Consider the following 26,494-nt stretch of genomic DNA (forward strand, 5'->3'; position numbering starts at 1 on the left):
AGCAGCTCTCCATACAATTGATGGGGGATTTGAGAATGAGTACCTTCCATGACAGCAATAATGTGCAGCCTGCTTCCCAGAGCACTCAGCAGCAGGATGTGGTCCCAGCTGCCCCAGTGGTACCGTGCTAGATGACACCTCCTTTTTCACTGGCTGCGATCCCTGTCTCCTTGCTACTCCTCTGCTGGTGCTTTCTGGCTTCACCTCCCACACTAACTATACGCACTTGTGTCTTTGTCTCCGGATCTGCTTTGGGGAAATTAAGACACTGAAAACATGAAAGGGGAACAAGGCAGCGAGCAAAGATAACTTGCCAAAGAGCTGTTCCCTCGGGTGACCCGGCTGACTTGTAAAGTGTGTCCCCAACTGGAAGACTTGGCTCCTACTCTGCTCAGAAGATAGGCTTGAATCTGTGGTAGGTGGGTCTTGGCAAGGCCAATTTGCTCTCTCGCTTGACCCTAGTCCTAGTGGACTTTCATCTTGGGGGTGTGGTGGGGGATCCACTGTAGCCCCCAGTCTCAGGACTTACAGGATTAAACCAGAGCTCATCTGGCTGCCCCCTTGGCCTCTGGCTCCTTTAAACTCATCCTCTGCTCAGAGCTAACCAAGAATAACCCAGCTTCCCTGCAGAAAGTCCTGATAATTCCTGAGGCCATCATGGCTTGTTTCTAACCCCCCTGCTGGTCTCAATAAAGCTTTGCACAATAGCTTTGCTTTGTGTGCTGGGTAGGGCAAGGCCGCCGGCCTCCCCGCCCACTGGACAGAGGCTCAGGCCACCGCCCTGAATGGCCTCCAGGGGGCGCCGTCGCGAAGCCTGTGGTTGGGTACCACTAAGCTCAGGGGCGATGGACCGGCTTCGGGCCCTGGAGCACCCCAGGTTCCACTGGCTGATATCCAGGCCCCACGCACGAAGGCTGGGCTCCGCTCGGCGCGGACCCCTGCAGGATCCATGTTGTGTCGCTGCCTCATTTCTAACCACCGCCCGAGGTCGGACCCTAAATCCTGGCAGGCCCAGTGTCCATATATGGTTCGTTTGTCTGTTCGTGTGTGTGTGTGTGTGACCGTGGGTTGGTCGGTGCATCCCTCCTCGGACCCTGGCATGTGCAGAGTTAAGGCGGGAGGAGGTTTCCCCGAGTCTGGGGAGGGGGGAGCGAGGGGCGGACCTGGTCCAGCCCCGCCCCACGCCGGAGCGGTGCTGGATCCCCCGCCAGAGCCGGGCTTCAGCCCTAGCCAGGAGCCGGCGTCAGCGGAGGCGGAACGGCGGACCCCCGTGCCCCGGAGACACACCAGAGACTCGGCGGGCCGGTGAGTCCCACGGGAGCCGCAATCGGGGGAAGTTTGAGGCATCAGACACAGAGCCCTAAGCTACTAGCCAGACCCGCCTCTCCTCTTTGAACTGGAAGTTTGGGGCCAGGAGGCCCTCCTGCCAGGTCCAGGTACTGGGAGTGGAGCCCTCCGCTGCAAAGGGGAGGCTGAAGAACTTGAAGGGTGTCTCTAGAGACTCAGAAGCCCAGAGGCTTATTGCTACAAGGAAAAGCCCTGGCCTCTGGAACCCTAGAGTCTTGTACTCTTGAGGTGTCCCCGCCCCCTCCCCAGGCGGGGAGCCTTGCTGACATAGGTCTGCCTCTGCCTCCACCTCCGGGAATGAACCTTACAGGGAGTATGGAACTAACACTGGGTCCTCCCCTCAAACCCTCACTGAGTTCTACACACCCCAGGTTCTAGTCTGGCCTTTTGCTGGTAGGAATGGTTGAACCCTGTGGAATGGGACACTCCTTGTAAGGACAGCAGGAGGGGGTCCCTAATGGTAGGATCTGAGGTTGTCCAAGGCACACACAAAGCCAGTATTCCAATGATTCAGGACTCCTGTCTTGTAGAACCAAGGTAAGGTTTGTTGCGGGGAAAGGAAGGGCAGTGAGGTGGGGTGTACTATTCCAGTTGTTTTACCATCACCTAGACCCAGATATCAAGTTGCTAGGTGTTAGCTGTTCAGGCAGGAGGTGGGGAAAAACCGTCATTATCTCCCCCCATAGGAAGTGGAGAAGTTGAGAGCATCTGGGGGTCTGTCTTCCCACTTTAGGAAGACCTCCACAGTGGCATGCTAGTCAGAGGGGGTGGGTCCTGCAACCTACTTTCCCACCACTGACTCAGGGTCTTCCCTGCCCTCAGGTACAGACAGCTCACGTTTCCCGAGGGTCTGGAGAGTGACCTTGACCCTTTGTTTTCCCTCTCTCCTCCAGGTGAAGGCACCGTCAGACATTCCCTTATATCCCTGCAGATTCAAGATGGGGCCCCATCGTGTCCCCCCAGTGAAGCCTGCAGCTTAAGCAGATAGCATGGCTTGCTCCTGCCAGTGAACGGCATGGCTGCAGGAGGTGGCCGGGCCTTTGCTTGGCAGGTGTTCCCCCCTATGCCCACTTGCAGGGTATATGCAACGGTGGCACACCAGGATGGACACCTGCTGGTGCTGGGGGGCTGTGGCCGGGCTGGGTTACCCCTGGACACAGCTGAGACACTGGACATGGCCTCACACACATGGCTAGCATTGGCACCTCTGCCCACTGCCAGAGCTGGTGCAGCTGCTGTGGTTCTGGGTAAGCAGGTGTTAGTGGTGGGCGGTGTGGATGAGGCCCAGAGCCCCGTAGCCGCCGTGGAAGCCTTTCTAGTCGACGAGGGCCGCTGGGAGCGCCGGGCCACCCTCCCTCAAGCAGCCATGGGGGTTGCAACTGTGGAAAGAGGTGAGTGGCCTACCGAGGAAGGTTCCTTCAGGTGCCCCAACACCCTTCCCTTTCTTCTCCCCTAACATTGTCCCGTCCCCTCAGAGAATGGATAAGTGCCACCCTGGACATGACTTTGCCTCTGTATACTTTCCTATCTAGCACTGAGCTAGCTTTCATGACTTGCTGTGAGCTGCCTTTTCTGGGCTGTGAACTGGGAGTCAGGGAGCCAGACTGGTCCCCAGAATGATGGCAGCCCACCCTGTGCCATTCTTCCTTAGAGACAGTGTGTGGGGGGTGTGTGGTCTAATGGCTCTCAAGGTTATAAATAGTCTGGGGAGGGGGAGGGGAGCAAGGCCTTTGGCTCTGAGCCCAGCCAGTGCTTAAGTGCTTAGAACTCCCCCCTCCCAACCACACACACATCAGGAATCCTGATGTGGACAAAGGCCAAGCAGACCTGGTGATGGTTGCCATGGAAGTCCCCAGCTGTGTGGCATATCACCCAAAGGCCTCTAGACATGCCCCCAGCTGACTCTGAGATGCTGAGAGAATGCAACAACCTGCTCTAGTGAAAGGGCATGGTTTGGAGTGTTGTGGCTGGCACCTCTATCCTAAACATGCCCAAGCTCTTCTCCCAGCCCCAAGCCCTCCCCTAGCTGATCCCCAAAGTACTTTCCCCAGACTGAGCTTCGTGCTGAACAGATCTCCTTACACCATCTGCCCCTGGCTTAAGCCACCCCTCCCCTACACCCAGAAGAAGGGCCCCCACCTTGTGGCCTCCAGGTCTGACCACCCGTCCAGGCCAGCATGCTTGGATGCCAGACTTGGTTGCCATAGCGTCTCCAGGGAGACCGAGCTGGATTATAATTAGATCGGTTGCCTCCTGCTCTTCACTTGGAGGGGCCCAGGCCAAAGCTGGAATCCAAACTCCCCTAGCACCCACTCCTGATGAGCAACAGGGTTCAGACAGACACATGGGTGTCCACCCCTGGGCCTGATCAGAGCAGCCGTCAGAGTGGGGTCATGCTGGCCAGGCTGGGGTGCAGTCTGAACTACTTTTTTTTCTGTGCAGATGGTATGGTGTATGCTCTGGGGGGAATGGGCCCTGACACGGCCCCCCAGGCCCAGGTACGGGTGTATGAGCCCCGCCGGGACTGCTGGCTTTCCTTACCCTCCATGCCCACACCCTGCTATGGGGCCTCCACCTTCCTGCACGGGAACAAGATCTATGTCCTGGGTAAGTGCTGGGGGATGCGGGAAAAGGGCTCAAGAGTCCAAAAATCTCTGTGTCCATGGGTTGGCCACGGTTAGAAATCGGTCTCAGTCTGAGATGTCAGGACTTGAAAGGCTTTGTTGGGGTAGTCCAGGCTTATTCTGATGGTTCTGGTGGGGATTGGAAGCTCAGATCCAGTGCCAAAGGGTCTCTTGGGGTCTCATGAATGTGCCTGGAGTAGATGTGTACACAGCTAGGGAGGGCCGCTGGGGTAGAGAAATAGGCAACCTAAGAGAAGAGCCTACGTAGCCTTCTGAGCTCCCTACCAAATGCCTCGATTTCCTTTACAGGGGGTCGCCAGGGCAAGCTCCCAGTGACCGCTTTTGAAGCCTTTGATCTGGAGACTCGTACCTGGACCCGACACCCAAGCCTACCCAGCCGCCGGGCCTTTGCTGGTTGTGCTATGGCTGAAGGCAGCGTCTTTAGCCTGGGTGGCCTGCAGCAGCCTGGGCCCCACAATTTCTACTCCCGCCCACATTTTGTCAACACTGTGGAGATGTTTGACTTGGAGCATGGTGAGCAGTGACTGTCCTGAGCTGTCCTACTCTCCATGGGATTGGAGGGCATTGTATGTACGTGTGTCTAGATGTGACCTCACCTCTCTTGCAGGATCCTGGACCAAGTTGCCTCGAAGCCTGCGCATGAGGGATAAAAGGGCTGACTTTGTGGTTGGCTCCCTTGGGGGCCACATCGTGGCTATTGGGGGCCTTGGTAAGTCTTTATGGAGCTAGGGGAAAGAAGGGTGCACAAGACAGGAGAGAGCATCCCCCCCAGTGGGAGAACCCTTTTTTCTAGACTCTCTAGGGATTAGGATTTTGGTGAGTTCTGTTTTCTCTCTCTGTAAAGCAGACAATTGCAATCTGCTTGGCTCAGCTATAAGGGTGCCCCCCCCCCCCAGTGCCTGACACCAGCAGTGGCCTAGGAGACAGAAGCAATTGGCAATTGAACATGTAACGAAGTGGACCGTTCAAATGAATGAACAAATGATCAGCTTGGGCACTGAAGGGAAGAGCACTGATCTTTCCCATCCTGGAGTGATACCTACAGAGCCGTAGGTTTTCTGGGTGAAATTCCCAAAAGGTCCCGAAGCCCCTTACCACTGCGCTGTCTTATTTTCTTTCTTCAGGAAACCAGCCCTGCCCGCTGGGCTCTGTGGAAAGTTTCAGTCTGTCCCGGCGACGCTGGGAGGCACTGCCCACCATGCCCACAGCCCGCTGCTCCTGCTCCAGCCTACAGGCTGGGCCACGGCTGTTTGTGATCGGGGGTGTGGCTCAGGGCCCCAGTCAAGCTGTGGAAGCACTGTGTCTGTGTGATGGAGTCTGAAGGCCCCCGTGGGACCTATGTGCTGGAGCAGCTCAGTTCGGAAACAGCTGTCTGGCTCCTTTGGCTGCTGAGGGAGCTCCCCGTGGCGCTATGGGATGAGGGAGGCACAGGGACAAGCGCTTGAGTCACACCGCCTTGGGGACTTGGATTAGGGGAGCCTTCAGCATAGGACATGCATATGCTCACACTTACCTTTACTCCCATCCATTCACAAAACCATCACTAGCTCTACCCAGGCCCTAGAACATACTAGGCCCTCTGTCAACTGGGACGTGGAGAGAGATGAGAGAGCTGGCCTTACACTCTACAGGATAAGCACCAACTAAGAGTTGGCCAAGCCCACTCCAGTGGCCATTCCTGAAAATCCTAGCTTCTAGCCTGCCTTGAGGGTCCCTGTAAGACCCCCAAAGTGTTCAGAGAGGGTGGGAGACACAGCGGGGAACGGAGGAAGGAGAGAATGCCAGAGGGCAACATGAATACTGGCTTTGGCCCTTCTACACTGATGGTTGTATGACCTTGGGCAAGTCATTTCACCTCTCTGTGCCTCAGCATCCTCTGTAAATGGGGATCTCTGAAACCTTCCTGCCCTACCTACCTCACAGGGCTGTTGTGAGGACCCAGAGAGTTTGGATGTAGAAGTAAAACCGGCTAAAATTGGTTGTGTGACTGCTACGTGACTATTGCCATGTTACCTTCTCTCCCCTTTAGAAGCCTGAACTCTCCCAAGGGGACTCCTGGGTCTAGGATTTGCACCCGAAGTGACCTAGTGTCTCCGTCCCACCTAACCTCAGTTTTGCCTCAGGTGACATGAAATGACCACCTTTTTGTACTACTCTGGGCTCACAAGGCCTAGCAGTAAGCAGGATACCACTGCCCATGGGCCTCTGAGACATCTTGTGCTGCAAGGACAGACAGGCTGCTGGGTCACCTGTCTTTATTTAATGTGTGGGACCAGTTTAGACACTCAGAAACTCTTGGGTGAAGGTAATGCTGCAGTAGCTTGGGTCTTGGGATCCCTGGAAGGTCACTCAGTGTGTCAGTGACTGGCTCTTGGAGCCCTCCCTTGTAGCTAACACAGTGGCCACTTCGAGATGGTTGGCAGAAGTTGTGCTGGTATGTTGTGGTGTCGGCACAGTGAGGATGAACCTGCATAAACTGGACAAGGCGCTGGGGAAAGCAACTGAGTCCTGTGCCTGACTGGAAGTCAGTCTGGTAGGAAGATTTCAGCGGCTGCTGCTGGCTCAACTCCAGCTCACAGGGTGCCCAGCGCAGGAAGGTATGCCGCTGCCATAGGCGCTCCAGGTCTTTCCGTCTTCCAATGCCCTGCAGTAAGCAATAGGGACCCTTCTCAACGGTACAGGCCCTTGGGCCCACAGTCTTGGCACCAGGATTTCCTTGGGCCCTACCTAATCATCCCGAGTCTGCCTGGTGATGCCCAGACTGTGTCTGTACATGCCCCCGTGCCCTCGCCTTGTTGGTCTGTTTTCTGAGTGATGCCATCAATTCCAGCATGAAACCCCTATGAAGCCAGTGGCCCCAGGGCATGTGTACGTTGGGCAAGCAACCTAGGGAAATCAAGGAAGAGGTGCTTGCTTTTATCTAGGGGTGGACTGTTGCCCAGAGGAGGAAGGTTATGTTGGAAGTTGACACTCCTCTGGGTTCACAAATTTGGTCTTCTCCCCTCCACCCCATCACCTGCTCTATTCTCAACTTCAGACTAAGCTGGGAGACTCCTCCCTCCTCTCCTGCCTTCTTCCAGCACTCACTTTGTCGAAGCACGTGCGGTTGTCATGCTTGGAGAAGTAGTGTTGCTCGACTGGCTCCTTGAAAAACAGTGGGAAAGAAGCTGAAGGGAGGAGAAGTGCTAACCTGCTTCTTCAGATATCGCCTAAGGGCCCATAAGGGGTGGTGGAAAGCTGCCGAAGCCGTCACTCCTGACTTGCTAAATTACCAACAGTAGAAGAGGGCAAAGACGAATTCAAGCACTATCTCGGTTGGAGAGATAGCTCAGTGGCTAAGGCACTTGCCTACAAAGCCCAAGGACCCAGGTTTGATTAGCCCATATGCATGTAAAGCTAGATGCACTCGGTGGCACATGTGATTGGAGTTCCCTTGCAGTGGCTAGAGGCCCTGGTGCTCCCATTCTTTCTTTCTCTACTTGCCTCTTTCTCTCTCAAATAAATAAAAGCAAAACAGGGCTGGAGAGATGGCTTAGTGGTTGAGCACTTGCCTGTGAAGCCTAAGGACCCCGGTTCGAGGCTCAATTCCCCAGGACTTATGTTTGCCAGATGCACAAGGGGCCGCATGCATCTGGAGTTCGTTTGCAGTGGCTAGAGGCCCGGGCACTGCCCATTCTCTCTCTCTGCCTCTTTCTCTCTCTCTCTCTTTCTGTCACTCTCAAATATTTTTTTAAAGCATAACAATTATAATAATAAAGCAATATCTTACTTCTTGTGTATCTTGTCCTGGGACTTGCCTTGAAGCAGAAGCTTTGGGGCTATTGATGCAGGAGCAGACTGAGACATCTGCCCAGACATTCTGCCATCAGTGGGGGCCTTTAAGTTGCCTAGGAAGACTTCAGTCTTCTCCCTTCTTTCTACACTTGCTGATAGGCAGTGTATCCGTGTTCTGGGCCCTGAATGCCCTCTAAAAACAAAATCTTCTATCTGGGTGTGGTGGCGCACTCTTTTAATCTCACCACTCTGGAGGCAGAGGTAGGAGGATCACCATGAGTTCAGTATGTAGTTTCAGGCTGGCCTCAAACTTTCTAAGATCCTCCTGCCTCTGCCTTCCGAGTGCTGGGATAAAAGGTGTGTGCCACCATGCCTGGCTTCTTTCTTTGTAAAGTGTTTTTTTTTTTTTTGTTTTGTTTTGTTTTGTTTTTAAATTTAGTTGCAAGAAGAGAGCTAGAAGGAAGACAGACAGGGCATGTCAGGGCCTCTAGCTACCACAAACTCAAGATGCATGTGCCACTTTGTGCATTTGGCTTTATGTGGGCACAGGGGAATCAAACTTGAGTCATTATGCTTTGCAGGCAAGCATCTTAATTGCTATGCCATCCCTCCAGCCCTATTTCTTTCTTAAAATTTTTGTTTTTGATTTTGTTTTTTGTTTTTCAAGGCAAGGTCTCACTCTAGTCCAGGCTGACCTGGAATTTACTCTGTAGTCTCAGGGTGGCCTCGAACTCATGGTGATCCTCCTACCTCTGCCTCCCGAGTGCTGGGATTAAAGGCGTGCACCACCACGCCCAGCTACTTTCTTAAAATTTTTATTATTTATTTATTTATTTAAGAAAGAGAAAAAGGGAGAGAGAGAGAGAGAGAATTAGCATGCCAAGGCCTCTAGCCATTGCAAATGAACTCCAGACACAGGCGCCACCTTGTGCATCTGGCTTTATGTAGGTACTAGGGAATCAAATCTGGGTCCTTAGGTTTTGCAAGCAAGTGCCTTCACTGCTATGCCCTCTCTCCAGCCCCTGTTTTTCCTTTATTTATTTATTTATTTATTTATTTATTTATTTATTTATTTGAGAGTGACAGACAGAGAATGAGACACATAGAGAGAGAGAGAAAGAATGGACATGCCAGGGCTTCCAGCCACTGCAAAACAAACTCCAGATTCATGTGCCACCTTGTGCATCTTACTTACATGGGTCCTGAGGAATTGAACCTGAGTCCTTTGGCTCTGCAGGGAAGTGCTTGAACCACCAAGCCATCTCTCCAGGCCTTTTTTTTTTTTTTTTTGAGATAAGGTCTCACTCTCTAGCCCAGGCTGACCTGGGAATTCAGTATGTAGTCTCAGAGTGGCCTTGAACTCAGGGCAGTCCTCCTACCTCTACCTCCCGAGTGCTGGGATTAAAGGTGGGCGCCACCAAACCTGGCTGTTTCTCTCTTTTTTGTGTTTTGAGGCAGGATTTCATTCTGGCTCAGGCTAGCTTTGAAACCCTTCTACCTCAGTCTCCCAAGTGCTTGGATTAAAGGCATGAGCCACCATGTTGGGCTCTCTCTCTTTCTATAGTCTAAGTTGGTCTGGAACTCATTCTGTAGCCCAGGCCAGTCTTGAACTGGTGATCCTTCTGCCTCTGAGGCATCTGCCTCAGCTTCCCAAGCACTGGGACTGTAGGTATGAGACACCACACCTGGCTTTTCCTAGTATAAGCCACCTTTCTCTCACCTGAAGTATTTCAAGAGCATCCCACTTGGTGTCCAAGTTTTCAAGCTCCCCACTCCAGTCTATTGTCCTCTTAGCAGCCAGAAATTCTCTGAGCACATCAATCAGATGAAACATGTTTGCCAAGAATCCCCATACTTGTACCAATCAAAATCATCCTAGTGGTCTGAGACCCCTATGAGACAGATCCTTCCCTGTTGATTTTCCCTTCTGCCATACTGGTCTTCTCACTATTCCCCAAACATGCCAGACACTTCTTCCTTGGGCCTTTGAATTACCTGTTCCTTCTACTGGACATTCTATTTCCTTTCATCTCCCTCTTGGGAGGCTGTCTTTTAGCACTGTGCCAGTATCCCCATCTCCTCAACTCTGCATTTTCTACCTTCTAATTCCCAATTTTGTTTTGTGTGTGTGGTTTTTCATAGTGTTTCCAGGTAGGGTCTCTATCCCAAGATGACCTAGAACTCACTATGTAGTCTCAGAGTTGCCTCAAACTCATGGCAATCCTCCTACATCTGCCTCCTGAGTGCTGGGATTAAAAGTGTGCTCCACCACACCCAGGTCTAATTCTCCAGCCCTAATTCTTTTTTTTTCTTAATATTTTTTATTTATTTATTTGAGAGCGACAGAGAGAGAAAGAGGGAAAGAGAGACAGAGAAGGAAAGAATGGGCACACCAGGCCTTCCAGCCACTGCAAATGAACTCCAGATGCATGAGCCCCCTTGTGCATCTGACTAACATGAGTCCTGGGGAATCGAGCCTCAAACAGAGGTCCTTAGGCTTCACAGGCAAGCACTTAACCGCTAAGCCATCTCTCCAGCTCACCAGCCCTAATTCTTAATTATTATATTGTATGTTACCTATGATCTAATGCCTTCCATCAGAATATAAGCTCTTGATAGATAAAGGTTGTTGGCTGTCTCACTCACATCTTTAAAAAATTTTTTTAAAACATTATTATTATTGTTGTTGTTGTTGTCTTTCAAGGTAGGATCTTGCTGTTGTCCAAGCTGACCTGGAATTCACTATGGAGTTTCAGTGTGGCCTTGAACTCATGGTGATCCTCCAACCTCTGCCTCCCAGATGCTGGAATTAAAGGCATGTGCTACCACGCCCGGCTCTAAAGTGTGTGTGTGTGTATTTAATTTTTTTAATTTATTTGAGAGTGACGAGAGAGAGAATGGGCACACCAGGGCCTTCAGAACTCCAGATGCATGCACCACCTAGTGCATCTGGCTTATGTGTATACTGGGGAATTGAGCCTCGAACTGAGATTCTTAGGCTTCACAGGTAAGCACTTAAGCCCTAAAATATATATATTTTTAAAAGACATAGCTGGCCAGGCATGGTGGTGTACGCCTTTAATCCCAGCACTTGGGAATCAGAGGTAGGAGGATTGCTGTGAGTTTGAGGCCACTCTGAGACTCAGGTCAGCCTGAGCTAGAGTGAGACTCTACCTTTAAAAAAAAAAAAAAAGAAAAGAAAAGAAAAGAAAAACAAAACAAACAAACAAACAAAAAAGCCCTATATATGTATTATACATTTATTTATTTGAGAGCAAGAAAGAGCTTGGCTCCATTACAAATCCTTGATCTTGTTAGGACAAAACCTGTGATATGTCTTTAACAGTGTCCCCATTTGGAACCACCTGCCTTATATATAGCTGATGAGTCTCCAAGCAGCATGAAAACTGTGAAGATGGGAAGTTGGCCAGCATTACCTTTTATTCCTCATAAAGCAAGGTGAAACAGTGGGAACTAAAATCCCAAAGTCTTTGAGGATGGGGTATTAGTTCAGTGGTAAAGAATGGGCTTAGCATGTACAAGTCTCTATAGCCAGTCCCTAATGCACACATACCCTAAAATAAAAAATAAAAAAATTAAAAAAAACACTCAATGCTGTCTTTTTGGGAAAAAAAAAACATAGGAGAAAAATCTTCAGAATCTGCAGAATACTTCTTAGACTTGATAGTATAATCAAAAGCATAAAACAGGGCTGGAGAGATGGCTTAGCGGTTAAGGCATTTGCCTGCAAAGCCAAAGGACCCCAGTTAATTTCCTCAGGACCCATGTAAGCCAGATGCACAAGGTGACACAGGCCTCTGGAGTTCATTTGTAGTGGCTGGAGGCCCTGGTGCACCCATTCTCTCTCTCTCTTAGTCTCTTTCTCTCTCTTAAATAAATAAATAAATAATGGCTGGAGAGATGGCTTAGCAGTTAAGGTACTTGCCCGTGAAGTCTAAGGACCCATTTTCTACTCTCCAGATCCCACATTAGCTAGATGCACAAAGATGAGGCATGCACAAGGTCATACATGTCCACTATGTGGCACAAACATCTAGAGGTTGATTATAATGGTTGAGGCACTTGTGTGCCAATTCTCTCTCTCTCTCTCTCAAAATAAAATAGAATAAAATAAAGCATAAAACACAAAACATGCCAGATGTGGGGGCCCATACCTACAATCTCAGCACTTGGATGGTAGGGGCAGGCTAATCAAGAGTTCAAGGCCAGCAAGGCATATTGACACCTGCCTTTAATCCAAGCATGGATAGGCTGAAGTAAGATGATTGCCTTGAGTTTGAGGCCAAACTATAGAAAAGATTGCAGGTCAGCCTGGGCTAGAGTAAGACCCTGCTTCAAAAAGAGTTTAAGGCCATCCTCTATTCCATAGCCAGTTTAAGGCCAGCCCAGGCTATATAAAACCTTGTCTCAAAAAAAATTTTTTAAGCCAGGTGTGGTGGTGCACACTTTTTGTCCCAGCAATTGGAAGGCAGAAGTAGGATGATCACTGTGAATTCAAGGCCACCCTGATACTACATTGTTAATTCCAGGTCTGCCTAGGCTAGAGTGAAACCCTATGTCTTAAAAAACAAAAACCAAAAAAATGAATTAATTTTTAAAAAGTTGAAAAACTAAATTATTCCAGAATGTTTTAAAAATTTAAAGTGAGGGGCTGGAGAGATGGCTCAGCAGTTGAAATAGTTTGCTTGCAAAGCCCGCAGGTCCAGGTTGGATTCCCCAGTACCCATGTAAAGCCAGATGCACAAAGTGGCACATCCTTTTGGAGTTCATTTACAGTGGCAAGAAGCCCTAATGTTCCCATTCTCTCTCTCTCTCAAATAAATAAATAAATATTTAAAAAAATTATCTGGGTGTGGTGGTGCATGCCTTTAATCCCAGCACTTGGGAGGTAGAGGTAGGAGAATTGCCATGAATTTGAGGCCAGCCTAGGACTACAGAGCAAGTTCTAAATCATCCTAGGCTAGACTGAGAGCCTGCCTCAAAAATTGTTTTGAAGGCTAGAGAGATAGTGGTAAAGGCACGTGCCTGTGAAGCCTAAGGACCCAGGTTTGATTCTCCAGGTCCCACGTAAGACAGATGCACAAGGTAGCACATACATCTGGGGTTCATTTGCAGTGGCTAGAAGCCCTGGCATACCCATTATCTCTCTCTTCTCTCTCTCTCTCTCTTTCTCTCTCTCCCCCTTTCTCTGTCTCAAAAATAAATTAACACCCGGGCGTGGTGGCACACACCTTTAATCCCAGCACCCGGGAGGCAGAGGTAGGAGGATTGCCATGAGTTCGAGGCCACCCTGAGACTCCATAGTGAATTCCAGGTCAGCCTGGGCTAATGTGACACTCTACCTCGAAAAACCAAAATAAACAAATAAATAAATAAATAAATCATATATATATATATATATATATATATGATAAAAATAAAAATAAATTTAAAAATAAAATAAAATTTAAAATTAAAATACTTGAGCTGAGCATGTGGTATGTTCTTGTAATCCCAGCACTCAGGAGGACGATGCAAGTGGATTTCCTCCAGGTCAAGCTCAGGCTGTGTGTACTGCATAGGGAGTTTCAGGGCAGCCTGGGATTGACTATACAGGAAGACTTGTCTCAAAACAATAGCAGCATTGTTCTGTGAAAGTCTATGTAAACAGGATGAAAAGCTACATACTGGGAAAAATATATCTACAAACCATACACCCAACAAAGGACTAGTAGCTAGAATATATAAAGAACTTTAACAACACAATAGTAAAACAACAAACAACAATCTAATTAGAAAATAGGCCAGGCGTGGTGGCACACGCCTTTTAACCCTAGCACTTGGGAGGCAGAGGTAGGAGGATTGCCATGAATTCAAGGCCACCCTGAGACTCCATAGTGAATTCTAGGTTAGCCTGGGCTAGAGTGAAACCCTACCTCGAAAAACCAAAAAAATAAAATAAATAAATAAATAAAAAGAAAGAAGGAAATAGGCAAACATGGCAATATTTCACCAAAAAAGATTATACAGGGCTGGAGAGATGGCTTAGTGGTTTAGAGGTTAAGGCATTTGCCTGAGAAGCCACAGGCCCCAGGTTCAATTCCCCAGGACCCATGTTAGCCAGATGCATAAGGGGCACATGTGTCTGGAGTTTGCAGTGGCTAGAAGCAGTGGCATGCCCATTCTTTTTGTCCATCTCTCCATATCTCTCTTCTCTCTATCTCTATCTGCCTGCAAATAAATAAATAAAAAATTAAAGAAAAAGATTATAAAGATGGCAAGTAAGACATGAAAAGATGTTCAACATCATTAAACATGAGAAACATGCAGATCAAGATCACAATGAACTATCACTACATGTCTGTCAGAATGGCTAAAATTAAAAATAGAGACAATACAAAATGTTAAATGAAAACAGAGAAATTAGATCATTCATGCTTTGCTGGTGAGAAGCAAAATGGTATGGCTACCCTGGAAAACAGCTTGACAGTTTCTTTAAAAGAACTAAACATGAAACTACCATATGATCCAGCAATTGAGTTTCTGGGCATTCATCCCAGAGAAAGGAAAACTTATGTTCACCCAAAAATCTGCACACAAATGTTCATGACAGCTTTATTTATAAGAGCCCAAACTGGAGATAGGTCAGATATCCTTAATAAGTGACTGGTTAAATAATACCATACATATAAATCCTGGAACAAACTACTTAATAGTGAAATTTATTTTCATTATTTATACACATAGCAATGGAGATGAGTCTCTAGGATATTATACTGACCCAGAAAAATGAGTCACCAAAGGTTACATACTCTATTATTCCATTCCTTGGCATTTCACTAGGTAGTCTCAGGGTGGCCTTGAACTCACAGCAATCCTACCTCTGCCTCCTGAGAGCTGGGGATTAAAGGCATGCAGCACCATGCCTAGCTTAAAATTTTCCCAAATCTCCATCAGCTAGGAACGTAGCATTCAGAACACCTAAGTTTATGGAGGACACCTGATTCAAACCAGCACACTATCTCTCCAGCCCATCAAGTAACATCAATTTTAGAAATGGAAGGATATCGGTAAGAATAGAGGTGTGGGAGGTAAGTGCAGTGTGTTCATAACAGGGCAGTACCAGGCACCTTTGTGATGTTGTTCAGAATCTTAACTGCTGTCAGATATATCAACCTAATAATATTCTATACATCCTACCCTTTTTGGTTTTTCCAGGTAGGGTCTCGCTCTAACCCAGGCTAACCTTGAATTCACTATGTACACTCAGGGTGGCTTCGAACTCATGACGTTTCTCCTACCTCCTGAGTTCTGGGATTAAAGGCATGTGCCACCACTCCCAGCATTAGATAATCTTCACAATGCACACGTGTGCATGCATGCACACACACAAGTATGAGTAAAACTGGGGAAATCTTTTTTTTTTTTTTTTTAAGGTAGGATCTGCCAGAATTTGGTGACTCATGCTTTTTTTAATTTTACTTTTGTTTTATTTTTATTTATTTATTTGAGAGCGACAGAGAGAGAAAGAGGCAGATAGATAGAGAATGGGCATGCCAGGGCCTCCAGCCACTGCAAACGAACTCCAGATGCATGAGCCCCCCTGTGCATTTGGCTTACGTGGGACCTGGGGAATTGAGCCTTGAACCTGGGTCCTTAGGCTTCACATGCAACCACTGAACCACTAAACCATCTCTCCAGCCCCAAACTGGGGAAATCTTACTGAGAGTGGTGAATTGCAATGTCAATTATTAATATTATGTAATATTATGCTATAGCAATATATAACAATGTAACATGTTACCATGGAGGGAAACTGGTTTCTTAGTTAGGGGAAAGTGCAGAAGGGATCACTATTATTTCTTACAATTTTTTTTTTTTTTTGAGGTAGGGTCTCACTCTGGCTCAGACTGACCTGGAATTCACTATGTACTCTCAGGGTGGCCTCGAACTCGTGGCGATCCTCCTACCTCTGCCTCCCAAGTGCTGGGATTAAAGGTGTGCACCACCATGCCTGGCCTAGTATTTACAATTTTAACAATTCATAATCTCAAAGTTTTGATTAAAAAAAAAAACCCAGGAGCTGGGCTGGAGAGATGGTTTAGCCGCTAAGACACTTGCCTAAGAAGCATAAGGGCCTAGGTTCGATTCTCCAAGACCCACGTAAACCAGATGTACATGAGGGTGCATGCATCTGTAGTTCCTCTGCAGTGGCTAGAGGCCCTGGTGTGCCTATACCTATTCTCTCTCTCTCTCTCTCTTTTTCTGTATCTCTCTGCATGCAAGTAAATAATTTTTTTCTTTTAAATCTGGCAGCTGGGCATGGTGGTGCATTCCTTTAATCCCAGTACTCTGGAGGCAGAGGTAGGATGATCGCCATAAATTTGAGGCCAGACAGAAAATATACTGAACTCCATGTCAGTCTGAGCTAGAGGGAGACCCAACCTTGAAAAATTGAAAAGAAAAAAAAAATCTGGAAGGACTGCAGAAATGGCTCAACAGTTAAGCCGCTTGCCTGCAGAGCCTAATGGCCCAAGTTCAATTACTCAATGCCCACATAAAGCCAGATGCATAAAGTGGCACATGTATCTGGAGTCCATCTGCAGCAGCTGGATGCCCTGGCGTACCCATTCTCTCTGTTTCTCTCTTCTTTTTTATTTACTTTTTGTTTGTTACCTTGTTTTTTGGTTTTTCAAGATAGGGTTTCACTTTAGCCCAGGCTGACCTGGAATTCACTATGTAATCTTAGGGTGGCCTGGAACTCACAGCGATCCTCCTACCTCTGCCTCCTGAGTGCTGGGATTAAAGGTGGGTGCCACCACGCTCCCCCCCTTTTTTTAGAGAGAGAGAGAAAGAATGGGTAAGCCAGGACCTGACCCTGCAGTCAAACTCCAGATGTTTGTGCCACCTAGTGGGCATGTGTAACCTTGCTCTTGCCTCGCCTTGATGAGTCTGGCTTATATGGGATGGGGAGAGTAGAACAAGGGTCCTTAGCCTTCACCCGCAAGCACCCTAACTGCTAAGCCATTTTGCCAGCACTCCTCTCTTTCTCTTTTCTATATATCTCTCTCTGCTTGCAAATAAAAAATAAAATTTTAGCTGTGTGTGGTGGTGCACACCTTTAATCCCAACACTTGGGAGGCAGAGGTAGGAGTATCGCCATTAGTTCGAGGCTACCCTGAGACTACGTAGTGATTTCCAGGTCAGCCTGAGCTAGAGTGAGACCCCACCTTGAAAAACCAAAACCAAAACCAAACCCGAAAACTATATATTTATTTATTTATTTTAAAACCAGGTTGGTCTGAGATAGTGTGAGACCCTACCTCAAAACAAACAAACAAAAAACAAGAGGCTGGAGAGATGGCTTAGCGGTTAAGGCACTTGCCTGCAAAGCCAAAGGACCTCAGTTCGATACACCAGTACCCATGTAAGCCAGATATAAAAGGTGGAGCATGCATCTGAAGTTCATTTGCAGTGGCTGGAAACCCTGACATGCCCATCCTCTCTCTCTCTCTCTCTCTCTCTCTCTCACTCACTCTGCCCCTTTCCCTCTCTTAAGTAAATAAATAAAAATAAATTTTAAAATATTTTATTCATTTATTAGAGAGAGAGAGACATGGCAGAGAAAGAGAGAATGGGTGCGCCAGGGCCTCTGGCCACTGCAAAGGAACTCCTTTCAGACACATGCATCACCTTGTGCATCTGGTTTACATGGCTACTGGGGAATAGAACCTAGGTTCTTAGGATTTGCAGGCAAGTGCCTTAAGTGCTAAGCCATCTCTTCAGCCCAAATAAAAATATAGTTTTTAAGAAGCAGGGCATGGTGGTGCATGCCTTTAATCCCAGCACTCGGGAGGCAGAGGTAGGAGGATCATCATGAGTTTGAGGCCACCCTGAGACTATATAGTGAACTCCAGGTCAGCTTGAGCTAGAGTAAGACCCTACCTTGGGTAAAAAAAAAACTATATATATATTTAAAGTCTGGTAGCCAGTAGCCTGGCATAAGTTCCAATAGACCTCCAATTTTTCACTTTGTCTGTATTCTCTGAGACAGTATTGTACATAGTCCTAGAGTAAATGCCTCCGTGGTTGGAGGCAGCTCTTTCTCTGGAAACTCATTATTTCTGCAGTGGCAGGATCATCTATTGACTCCCACTGATTCAAGTTTTGCTATCTCGCAACTGTGGGAGTCTGGTGAGAACAATAGTTATTTCCTCTCTGCCCAGGCAGTTCTGGGTGTCCTTGCCTATGAGGAGAATTATCACCTGAATCTGTAGGCTTCTTTTTTCTATCAAGACAGTGGAGACCAGGGTCTCTGAGCAGGTGGCACTAGAGACAAGAGTCCCCAGTAAGAGGCCTTGGGGAAGAGAGAGGTTTCCTGGGAAGAGGCAGCATTTTCATGGGGCCAAAGGAGACTGCACAGTCTAAAGTAGTAAAGTGCTGAAGGAGGGGCATGTGTACCAGGTGGAGGTGTGGGCACAACGGGGCTACAGTGGTCATGGCACTTCAGATGACGGAGCTGCTCCCATCCACTAGTTTCTGGGACGGAACAAAGAGGACCAGCATTACATTTCCCAAGAGTCAGGCAGGTGGAAGGCTAGGATAGATCGATTTAGTTTAGAAGAAAAATGAAAAAAAAAAAAGAAGAAGAAAAAAGAATTTTCCTGCATCTGGATGTCCTAGACAAAATTTTTACCTACATCCAAACAAAAGGAAAGTGATTGCTGTGTCTTGGAATGGCCTTAAACAAAAATAGCTGTAGCCAGTGGATTGAAACCTGGTGCCTCTTTGCCAAGGAGAAAGTCAAATGTGGCCAGGGGTGGTGGCACACGCCTTTACTCCTAGAACTTGGAAGGCAGGGGTAGAAGGATCGTCGTGAGTTCAAGGCCAGCCTGAGACAACCTAGTAAATTCCAGGTCATCCATTTGCCTGGGCTAGAGTGAAACTCTACCTCGAAAAACCAAAAAGAAAAAAAAAAAAAGAGAAAAGAAAGCCAAATGTGCATTTTCCCCTGGGAAGTCTTATTAATTAAAACAGCTTAAATCTAGAAGGAGCCATGAGACTTGACATTTATTCAACCCGAGTCCAAGACATATAGACTGTGCTATTTGGAGCATCTGAAAATGCTAGTAAATTCTGCAAGCCTCCTGTTTGAAAGCAGACAAAACTTGTCTCCTACATGTCCATTCCTGGGGGATGGGTTTAACAGATCAAGAGGATGTTCTGGTCTCCGAAATGAGAGCTGCCCCTAAGAGTCACTCCAAAGATGCAGAAAGCAGGCTCTGGGTTGCTTCTGCCCCTGTCCTACTCCAACACTACTCTCTTTAGTCTAGGCTGGCCTTGAACTCACTACGAAATAAGGCTTCTCTCTTTAGGCTCCGGATGATCCTGCCTCTACTTCCTAAGTGCACCGCTACACCAGGGCCTATCACTCTGAGAAAAGAGCGGGTCCCCCATGGGCAATCTGGAGCTGCATTTGGGCATGAGTTGGTAGGCACTACCAAGTAATTCTTCCAAATGGAAATGCTAAGGAATCAGGCTACACAGTATGGCAGCTGTCAAGACCCTGCTGTCAGCCTGAGAAAGCAATTCCTGAAGAATCCAGATGGCAGATCTAGTTGGATCTGGCAAAAGGCTGGGAAGTAAAAAGCTAAAGTGGGTAGAGTATGTTTCACAGCGCCCGTCAGGTCCCTCTGAGCGCTCCTCCACCCTGCTCTTCCTTAGAAGGCAGACTTGAGCATGCACGTTACCAGGCTTCCTTCATCCTTGTCATTGGGAAGCCCGGGGAGAAAATGGAGAAAAACAGGGAGATGTTTCTTCTCCTTTTCCCCTCTTACCTGGCCAGGTTTCTCCTTTTAGGATCACAGCTCCTCTCTCAGATTGGCTCTCAAATAAATATCTTTAAAAAATCTGTGAGGGCTGGAGAGATGGCTTAGCAGCTAAGTGCTTGCCTGAGAAGCCTAAGGACCCTGGTTCAAGGCTCAATTCCCCAGGACCCACATTAGCCAGATGCACAAGAGGGCGCATATGTCTGGAGTTCGTTTGCAGCGGGTAGAAGCCCTGGTGTGCCCACTCCCTCTCTCTCTCTCTCTCTCTGCCTCTTTCTCTCTCTGTCTGTCGCTCTCAAATAAATAAATAAAAATAAACAAAAAAATTAAAAAACAACAACAAAAATAAATAAATACTTAAAAAAATCTGTGAGACTGGGATGGAGGGATGGCTTAGTGGTTAAGGTATTTGCCTGCAAAGCCAAAGGACCCAGGTTTGATTCCCCAGGACCCATGTTAGCTAGATGCACAAGGGGGCGCACATGTCTGGAGTTCGTTTGCAGTGGCTGGAGGCCCTGGCATGCCCATTCTTTCTCTCTCTCCCCTCCAATCTCTCTGTTAAATAAATAAATAAATAAATCTATGAGACTATCTTCCTGAAAGCCTCCACTCACTCTTTGAAAGAAAATCCTCCTGTTTTGAGTATGTGTTTTACTGTCAGGACCCTGACGGGTGACCCACAATGCCTTCAGGCCTGAAAGTGATTTGGCCTGTCTCAGTCTCCTATTCTCTGGAAACCTGGTCCAACTGCTCTAGGCCACCTCTGTTTTCACTCCCTTCCAGTTCTCCCAGCCACCGCATGTAGCAACTTCTCTGCCTGGTTGAAGGAGGCCTCCTACTCATTCCCAAGGCCCTGGACTGTAAGGCGGACTGTGGGATGAGTATGGGCTTTTGTAGCATCAAGGAATCTGAAACTGAGAACAGTTCAGCAAAACTCAAATCTTCCTTCGTAAGCTCTGAAGGTTATTTTCCTCCAGGCCTACTGCCTCCCCCCCCCACCCAAACCTGGCTTGAAACCTCCCATTCAGAAAGGACCATAAGCAAGACTGCCCAGCTTGATACGTGTTCTTCGCTCTCCTGTCAGTAGAGATTTGACTTTGCAGAGAGGAGGTACCAAGCCTCCTTCCCCAAGTGTCTGTGTTGTCCATCTGGGAGAAGCAGGAATAAGCCCTTTCCACCCTCCGGGCTGCCTTGTACCTGACATCGTTGCAGGAACACGGCTGGAGGCTGGGGCTTGGCTGCGAAGCGATACTCTTCAGCACTTTCACTCTTGACTTGGCCTCTGTAGTGCCCGTAGAAGCCACTGTTGTGCTATAATAAGTCAGTAATGGTAAAGCCTACTCACAACCTACTCTAGACCCCAGAGAAGACAGACCAGAGCCTCGCTTAGAGTTTCTAACAGCATAGAATTTGGAGATGGGGGATACTTTTAGAGAGGGGCCTGTGTGGAGTTGTTCCCATTTTTCAGGGTTTTTTGTTTGTTTGTTTGTTTGAAGTAGTCTCACTGTAGCCCAGGCAAACCTGGAATTCACCATGTAGTCTCAGGGTGGCCTCAAACTCACAGGGATCCTTCTACCACGGCCTCCTAAACGCTGGGATTAAAGGTGTAACACCATCACACTCAGACTCCCATTTTTCTTTTTCTTTTTTATTTTTTGGTTTTTCGAAGTAGGGTCTCACTCTGGTCCAGGCTGACCTGGAATTAACTCTGTAGTCTCAGGGTGGCCTTGAACTCATGGCAATCCTCCTACATCTGCCTCCCGAGTGCTGGGATTAAAGGCGTGCGCCACCACGCCCGGCTCAGACTCCCATTTTTCATTAAGACTATTGGACATAGCTGTGTTGAACTAGCTGGTAGAGGTATGCATATAGAAAAAAAGGGGGTTTCATTTATTCAGAGCTGACTTCTGTGGGCAAGGTTACTGGGCTGTTTTTTAAGGAGCCTGAGAGGAAATCTCCTTGTGGCCCTCCCTTAATAGTAATAGTGGGGGCTGGAGAGATGGCTTAGCAGTTAAGGCATTTACCTGCAAAGCCAAAGAATCCTGGTTCGATTCTCCAGGACCCATGTAAGCCAGATACACAAATGGCACATGCATCTCGAGTTTGTTTGCAGTGGCTGGATGCCCTGGCATGCCAATTCTCTCTTGCTCTATATTTCTCTGTCTGTCTCTCTCTGCCTCTTTACCTCTCTCAAATAAATAAATACAATAAAAAGTACATTTCTTAAAAAAAATAGTAATAGTTGGGCTGGAGAGATGGCTTAGCGGTTAAGCGATTGCCTGTGAAGCCTAAGGACCCCGGTTCGAGGCTTGGTTCCCCAGGTCCCACATTAGCCAGATGCACAAGGGGGAGCACGCGTCTGGAGTTCGTTTGCAGTGGCTGGAGGCCCTCGCATGCCCATTCTCTCTGTCTCTCTCTCTCTCTCTTTCTGTCTTTCTCCCCATCACTCTCAAATAAATAAATAGAAATGAAAAAATATATTAAAAAAAAGAAAGAATCCAATAAGGCCAGGTGTGGTGGCACATGCCTTTAATCCCAGCACTCAGGAGGCAGAAGTGGAAAGATTGACCTAAATTCAAGGCCACCCTGAGACTACATAGTGAATTCCAGGTCAGCCTGGGCTAGAGTGAAACCCTACATCAAAAAGGGGAGGGGAGCTTGAGGGATGGCTTAGCAGGCAAGGCACTTGCCTGCAAAGCCAAAGGACCCAGGTTTGATTCTCCAGGTCCTACATAAGCCAGATGCACAAGGTGGCACATGTATCTGGAGTTCATTTGCAGTGGCTGGAGGCCCTGGTGTGCCCAGTCTTTTTCTTTCTCTGTCTCTTTCTCTCTGAAAATAAATAAATAAATAAAATTTTTTTGTTTATTTTTATTTATTTATTTGAGAGTGACAGAAAGAGAGAGAGTAAGAGGCAGAGAGAGAGAGAGAGAGAGAGAGAGAGAGAGAATAGGCATGCCAGGGCCTCCAGCCACTGCAAACGAACTCCAGACATGTGCATCCCCTCCTGCATCTGGCTAACATGGGTCCTGGGGAATAGAGCCTCGAACTGGGGTCCTTAGGCTTCATAGGCAAGTGCTTATCTGCTAAGCCATCTCTCCATCCCTAAAATATATTTTTTTAAAAAAGGGCTAAGCTTAAACCAGGCATGGTGGCACATGCCTTTAATCCCAGCACTAGGAAGGCAGAGGTAGGAGGATCGCTGTGAGTTCGAGGCCAACCTGAGATTACATAGTGAATTCCAGGTCTTCCTGAGCTAGAGTGAGACCCTATCTCAGAAAAAAAAAAAAAGAAAGAAAAGAAAAAAAGGAAAAAAAAAAAAAGGGGGGCTAAACTGGGCATGGTGGATCAAGCCTTTAATCCTGGCACTAGGGACGCAGAGGTTGGAGGATTGCTGTGAGTTCGAGGCCACCCTGAACCTACATAGTGAATTCCAGGTCAGCCTGAGCTAGAGTGAGACCCTACCTCAAAAGAAAAAGAAGAGGGGGGGGACAACCTAAATTTGATTCCCTAGTACTCACATAAGGTAAGATACACAAAGTGGTGCATGCATCTGGAGTTTGTTTGCAGTGGCAAATGTCCTGGCATGCCTCTCTCTTTCCCTTTCTCTCTTTCTCTTTCTCCCTCCCTCTGCCCCACTTGCAAATAAATAAAATACTTAAAAAAGAAAAATCCAGCAGGGCGTGGTGGCCCACGCCTTTAATCCCAGCACTTGGGAAGCAGAGGTAGGAGGATCACCGTGAGTTCGAGGCTACCCTGAGACTCCATAGTGAATTCCAGGTCAGCCTGGACTAGAGTGAGACCCTACCTCGAAAAACAAATAAAATAAAATAAAATAAAATAAAATAAAATAAAATAAAATAAAATAAAATAAAATAAAATAAAATAAAATAAAATAAAATAAAATAAAATAAAATAAAAAGAATCCATTCAGGTGTGGTGGCACATGTCTTTAATCCCAGAGGTAGCACTTGGGAGGCAGGGTTAAGAGGATCACCATGAGTTCTATGCCAGCTGGAGACTACATAGGGAATTTCAGGCCAGCTTGGGCTAGAGTGAGACACTACCTCAAAAAGGGGGAGAGGGGCTACAGAGATGGCTTAGCGGTTAAGGCGCTTATCTGCAAAGCCAAAGGACCTTGGTTAGATTCCCCAGGACCCGCATAAGCCATATGCACAAGGGGCACATGCATCTAGAGTTCATTTGCAGCAGCTAGAGGCCCCAGTGCACCCATTCTCTCCCTCTTTCTCTCTTGCAAATAAATAAATAAAAATGAATATTAAAAAAGACTTTTGGGCTGGAGAGATGGCTTGGTGGTTAAGCGCTTGCCTGTGAAGCCTGAGGACCCCGGTTCGAGGCTCGATTCCCCAAGACCCATGTGAGCCAGATGCACCAGGGGGCGCACACACCTGGAGTTCGTTTGCAGTGGCTGGAGGACCTGGCGCGCCCATTCTCTCTCTCTCTGTCTCTCTCTGCCTCTCTCTCTGTCTGTTGCTCTCAAATAAATAAATAAAGTTAAAAAAAAAAAAAAACCAACCCACATTTAAAAAAAAAAGAAAGACTTTAGACTTGATTTTTCTGGTGACCCGTGCACTATTTGTTGAGACCTTGCTGCTCTCTATTCAGTTTATTTCCACAGTATGTACAAGACCCCCACTGTGTTGCAGGGAAGAAGCTGAGCCCAGGAAATGTCGATGTAGAAAGCCATAATGATTGTCCTCCAGATGTTCACAGAGAGAAGCCAAATTACAGAAGTTTGGGTGGCCGTTGTGGGACTAACAGTGAATGGGATTCACAGAAGTGTAGGAGGGTCAGTGGGCAAGCAAGAAAGTAGGAAGCCCAGAAGGAGACATGGTGTCAGAAAGAGTAGGCAGCCTTCAAGGGCTGATCTCAGTGCAGAGGAGGGAAGGAGAGCAGCCCCAAGCCTGCAGCATGCTGGGCGCAGTATGGCACCTCACTTCACCCTCATGAATCACTGAGATTTCATGCACAAGCCCAGGATGGGTGTTAGAATGAAGTACAAAGTGCACTCACCCAAGAGCCTACTAGAGCACTCTGCATCTTTCCAGGAAGGGAGGCTGAAAAGGCAAACTCTCCTCTTGCCTTTTTGAGGCTACATCTGAGCAGACAGAATGTCGAGGGGTCAATGTCGTGTTGCTTAGTGACGAGAGAGAAGGTTGTGACTGCACAATGCTGCTGTGGAGGCAGGACCCGGCCCGTTACCCCTTTGTCCTTGCTGCTCTGTTTCTTGTGTGTGAGAGAAATCTACGCATTGCCACTATCGGCCTTAGCAGAACCCTTATATAAACATGCAGGGCTCCACAGTGGAGACTGATGGACTCACAGCCAATGAAATATTAAACGTGTTAGAGACACATCCTGTGTTTTAAAAACTGCAACCATGCCGCTAGGAACCTAAATTTAGAAAGCATTCTATGAATTCTTAAAAAAAAAAAAAAAAAGGTAGGTTGGTGGCTCTTAAGATAAAATTGCTGCTTCACAAGAAGGCATTGCTGACTTACCTCAGGATTTTGTTGTGACTGGGAATGCCAATTATGACAGATGAATGTCACGAGGCTTGAGTGAAGGGACGGGGAGCATGACCTTACAGCATAGCACTCAAAGATCTGACATGATTCTGAACTACCTTTGGGCAAATTGTGACCTATTTTGTTTATAACACAAAAACATTAACAGTTTGTCCCCATTATATCTCCTTACCAAAAGAAGCAGGCAGTCAGCCTCTGCTTCCAAGTGCTGGAATTAAAAGGTGTGAGCCACCATGCCCTGCTGGACCTGATTTTGATCCCCAGAACACACATAAATATGCTGGGTGTGATGCCACCCACCTGTAATCCCAGCACTGGGGAGTCAGAGACAGAAGGCTCCCTGGGGCTCCCTGGCCAGCCAGTCAGCCTAACTCCAGGCCAATGAAAGATGATGTTACTGAGGAATGACACCCAAGTGTGTCCTCTGGCCTCTGCACGCATGTACTCATCCACACACACAAATACCAACATGCATACACACATATACTCATGCACATCACACATATGCCAAAATCTGGCAAACTACCTTCAGGCTATATGTATAAGGTACCTATAAAACATAAGTGAGAGTTCAATCCCCTATGCTGCAGAGATGAAAAAGAAAAACAGTAGGAGGATCGCCTTAAGTTTGAGGCCAGTTCTGAGTCTACATAGTTGAATTCCAGGTCAGCCTGGGCTAGAGTGAGACTCTACCTCAAAAAAACCAAACAACAACAGCAACAAAAATCATGCCATTATTATTGCAAGATAAGTACTTTACCAACTGAGCTATCTTCCCAGCCCTTACATAATATTTTATTTATTTTTTAAAATATTTTTTTAGGGCTGGAGAGATGGCTTAGCAGTTAAGTGCTTGCCTGTGAAGCCTAAGGACCCCAGATTGAGGCTCGATTCCCCAGGACCCACATTAGCCAGATGCACAAGGGGGCGCACCCATCTGGAGTTTGTTTGCAGTGGCTGGAAGCCCTGGCACGCCCATTCTTTCTTTCTCTCTCTCTGACTCTTTCTCTCTCTGCCTGTATCTCTCCAATAAGTAAATAAAAATAAAATAAACAAAACAAATATATTTTTTTAAATTTTTTATTAGCATTTTCCATGATTATAAAAAATATCCCATGTTAATTCCTTCCCTCCCCCCCCACACTTTCCCCTTTGAAATTCCATTCTCCATCATATAAATAAAATATTTTTTAGGGCTGGAAAGATGGCTTAGTGGTTAAGGCACTTGCCTGAGAAGCCTAAGGATCCAGTTCCAATTCTCCAGGTCCCACATAAGCCAGATGCATATGGTGGCACATGTGTGTGGAGTTTGTTTGCAGTGGCTAGAGAACCTGGTGTGCCCATTCTCTCT

General features: G+C 47.4%; 2 protein-coding genes across 4 annotated transcripts; one reads left to right on the forward strand and one right to left on the reverse strand.

Annotated features, from left to right (window-relative positions):
• Positions 1-821: 821 nt before the first annotated feature.
• On the forward strand, positions 822-5,972 carry Klhdc8b (kelch domain containing 8B). 3 transcript variants are annotated; one of them, XM_004664229.2, is made up of 6 exons: positions 822-987; positions 2,279-2,738; positions 3,790-3,954; positions 4,281-4,505; positions 4,600-4,701; positions 5,117-5,972. In XM_004664229.2, exons 2-6 carry the CDS (start codon positions 2,363-2,365, stop codon positions 5,311-5,313), a joined length of 1,065 nt encoding a protein of 354 aa, XP_004664286.1. In that variant the 5' UTR covers positions 822-987; positions 2,279-2,362; the 3' UTR covers positions 5,314-5,972. The 3 variants fall into 3 exon arrangements, with proteins under 3 accessions (XP_004664286.1, XP_044993014.1, XP_044993015.1); XM_045137079.1 differs by lacking the exon at positions 822-987 and adding an exon at positions 1,183-1,305 and having other exon boundaries at positions 2,241-2,738; XM_045137080.1 differs by lacking the exon at positions 822-987 and adding an exon at positions 1,183-1,305 and having other exon boundaries at positions 2,241-2,594.
• A 265-nt stretch (positions 5,973-6,237) lies between these two features.
• On the reverse strand, positions 6,238-24,655 carry C17H3orf84 (chromosome 17 C3orf84 homolog). Its single transcript, XM_004664167.2, has 4 exons — positions 24,629-24,655; positions 20,792-20,905; positions 7,080-7,136; positions 6,238-6,657 (listed from the first exon to the last, which is right to left on the reverse strand). The coding sequence occupies exons 1-4, from the start codon at positions 24,653-24,655 to the stop codon at positions 6,238-6,240; spliced, it is 618 nt and encodes a 205-aa protein (XP_004664224.2).
• Between the last annotated feature and the right edge of the window lie 1,839 nt (positions 24,656-26,494).

Source organism: Jaculus jaculus, chromosome 17, assembly GCF_020740685.1.
Source record: "Jaculus jaculus isolate mJacJac1 chromosome 17, mJacJac1.mat.Y.cur, whole genome shotgun sequence".
Lineage (NCBI taxonomy): Eukaryota > Metazoa > Chordata > Mammalia > Rodentia > Dipodidae > Jaculus > Jaculus jaculus.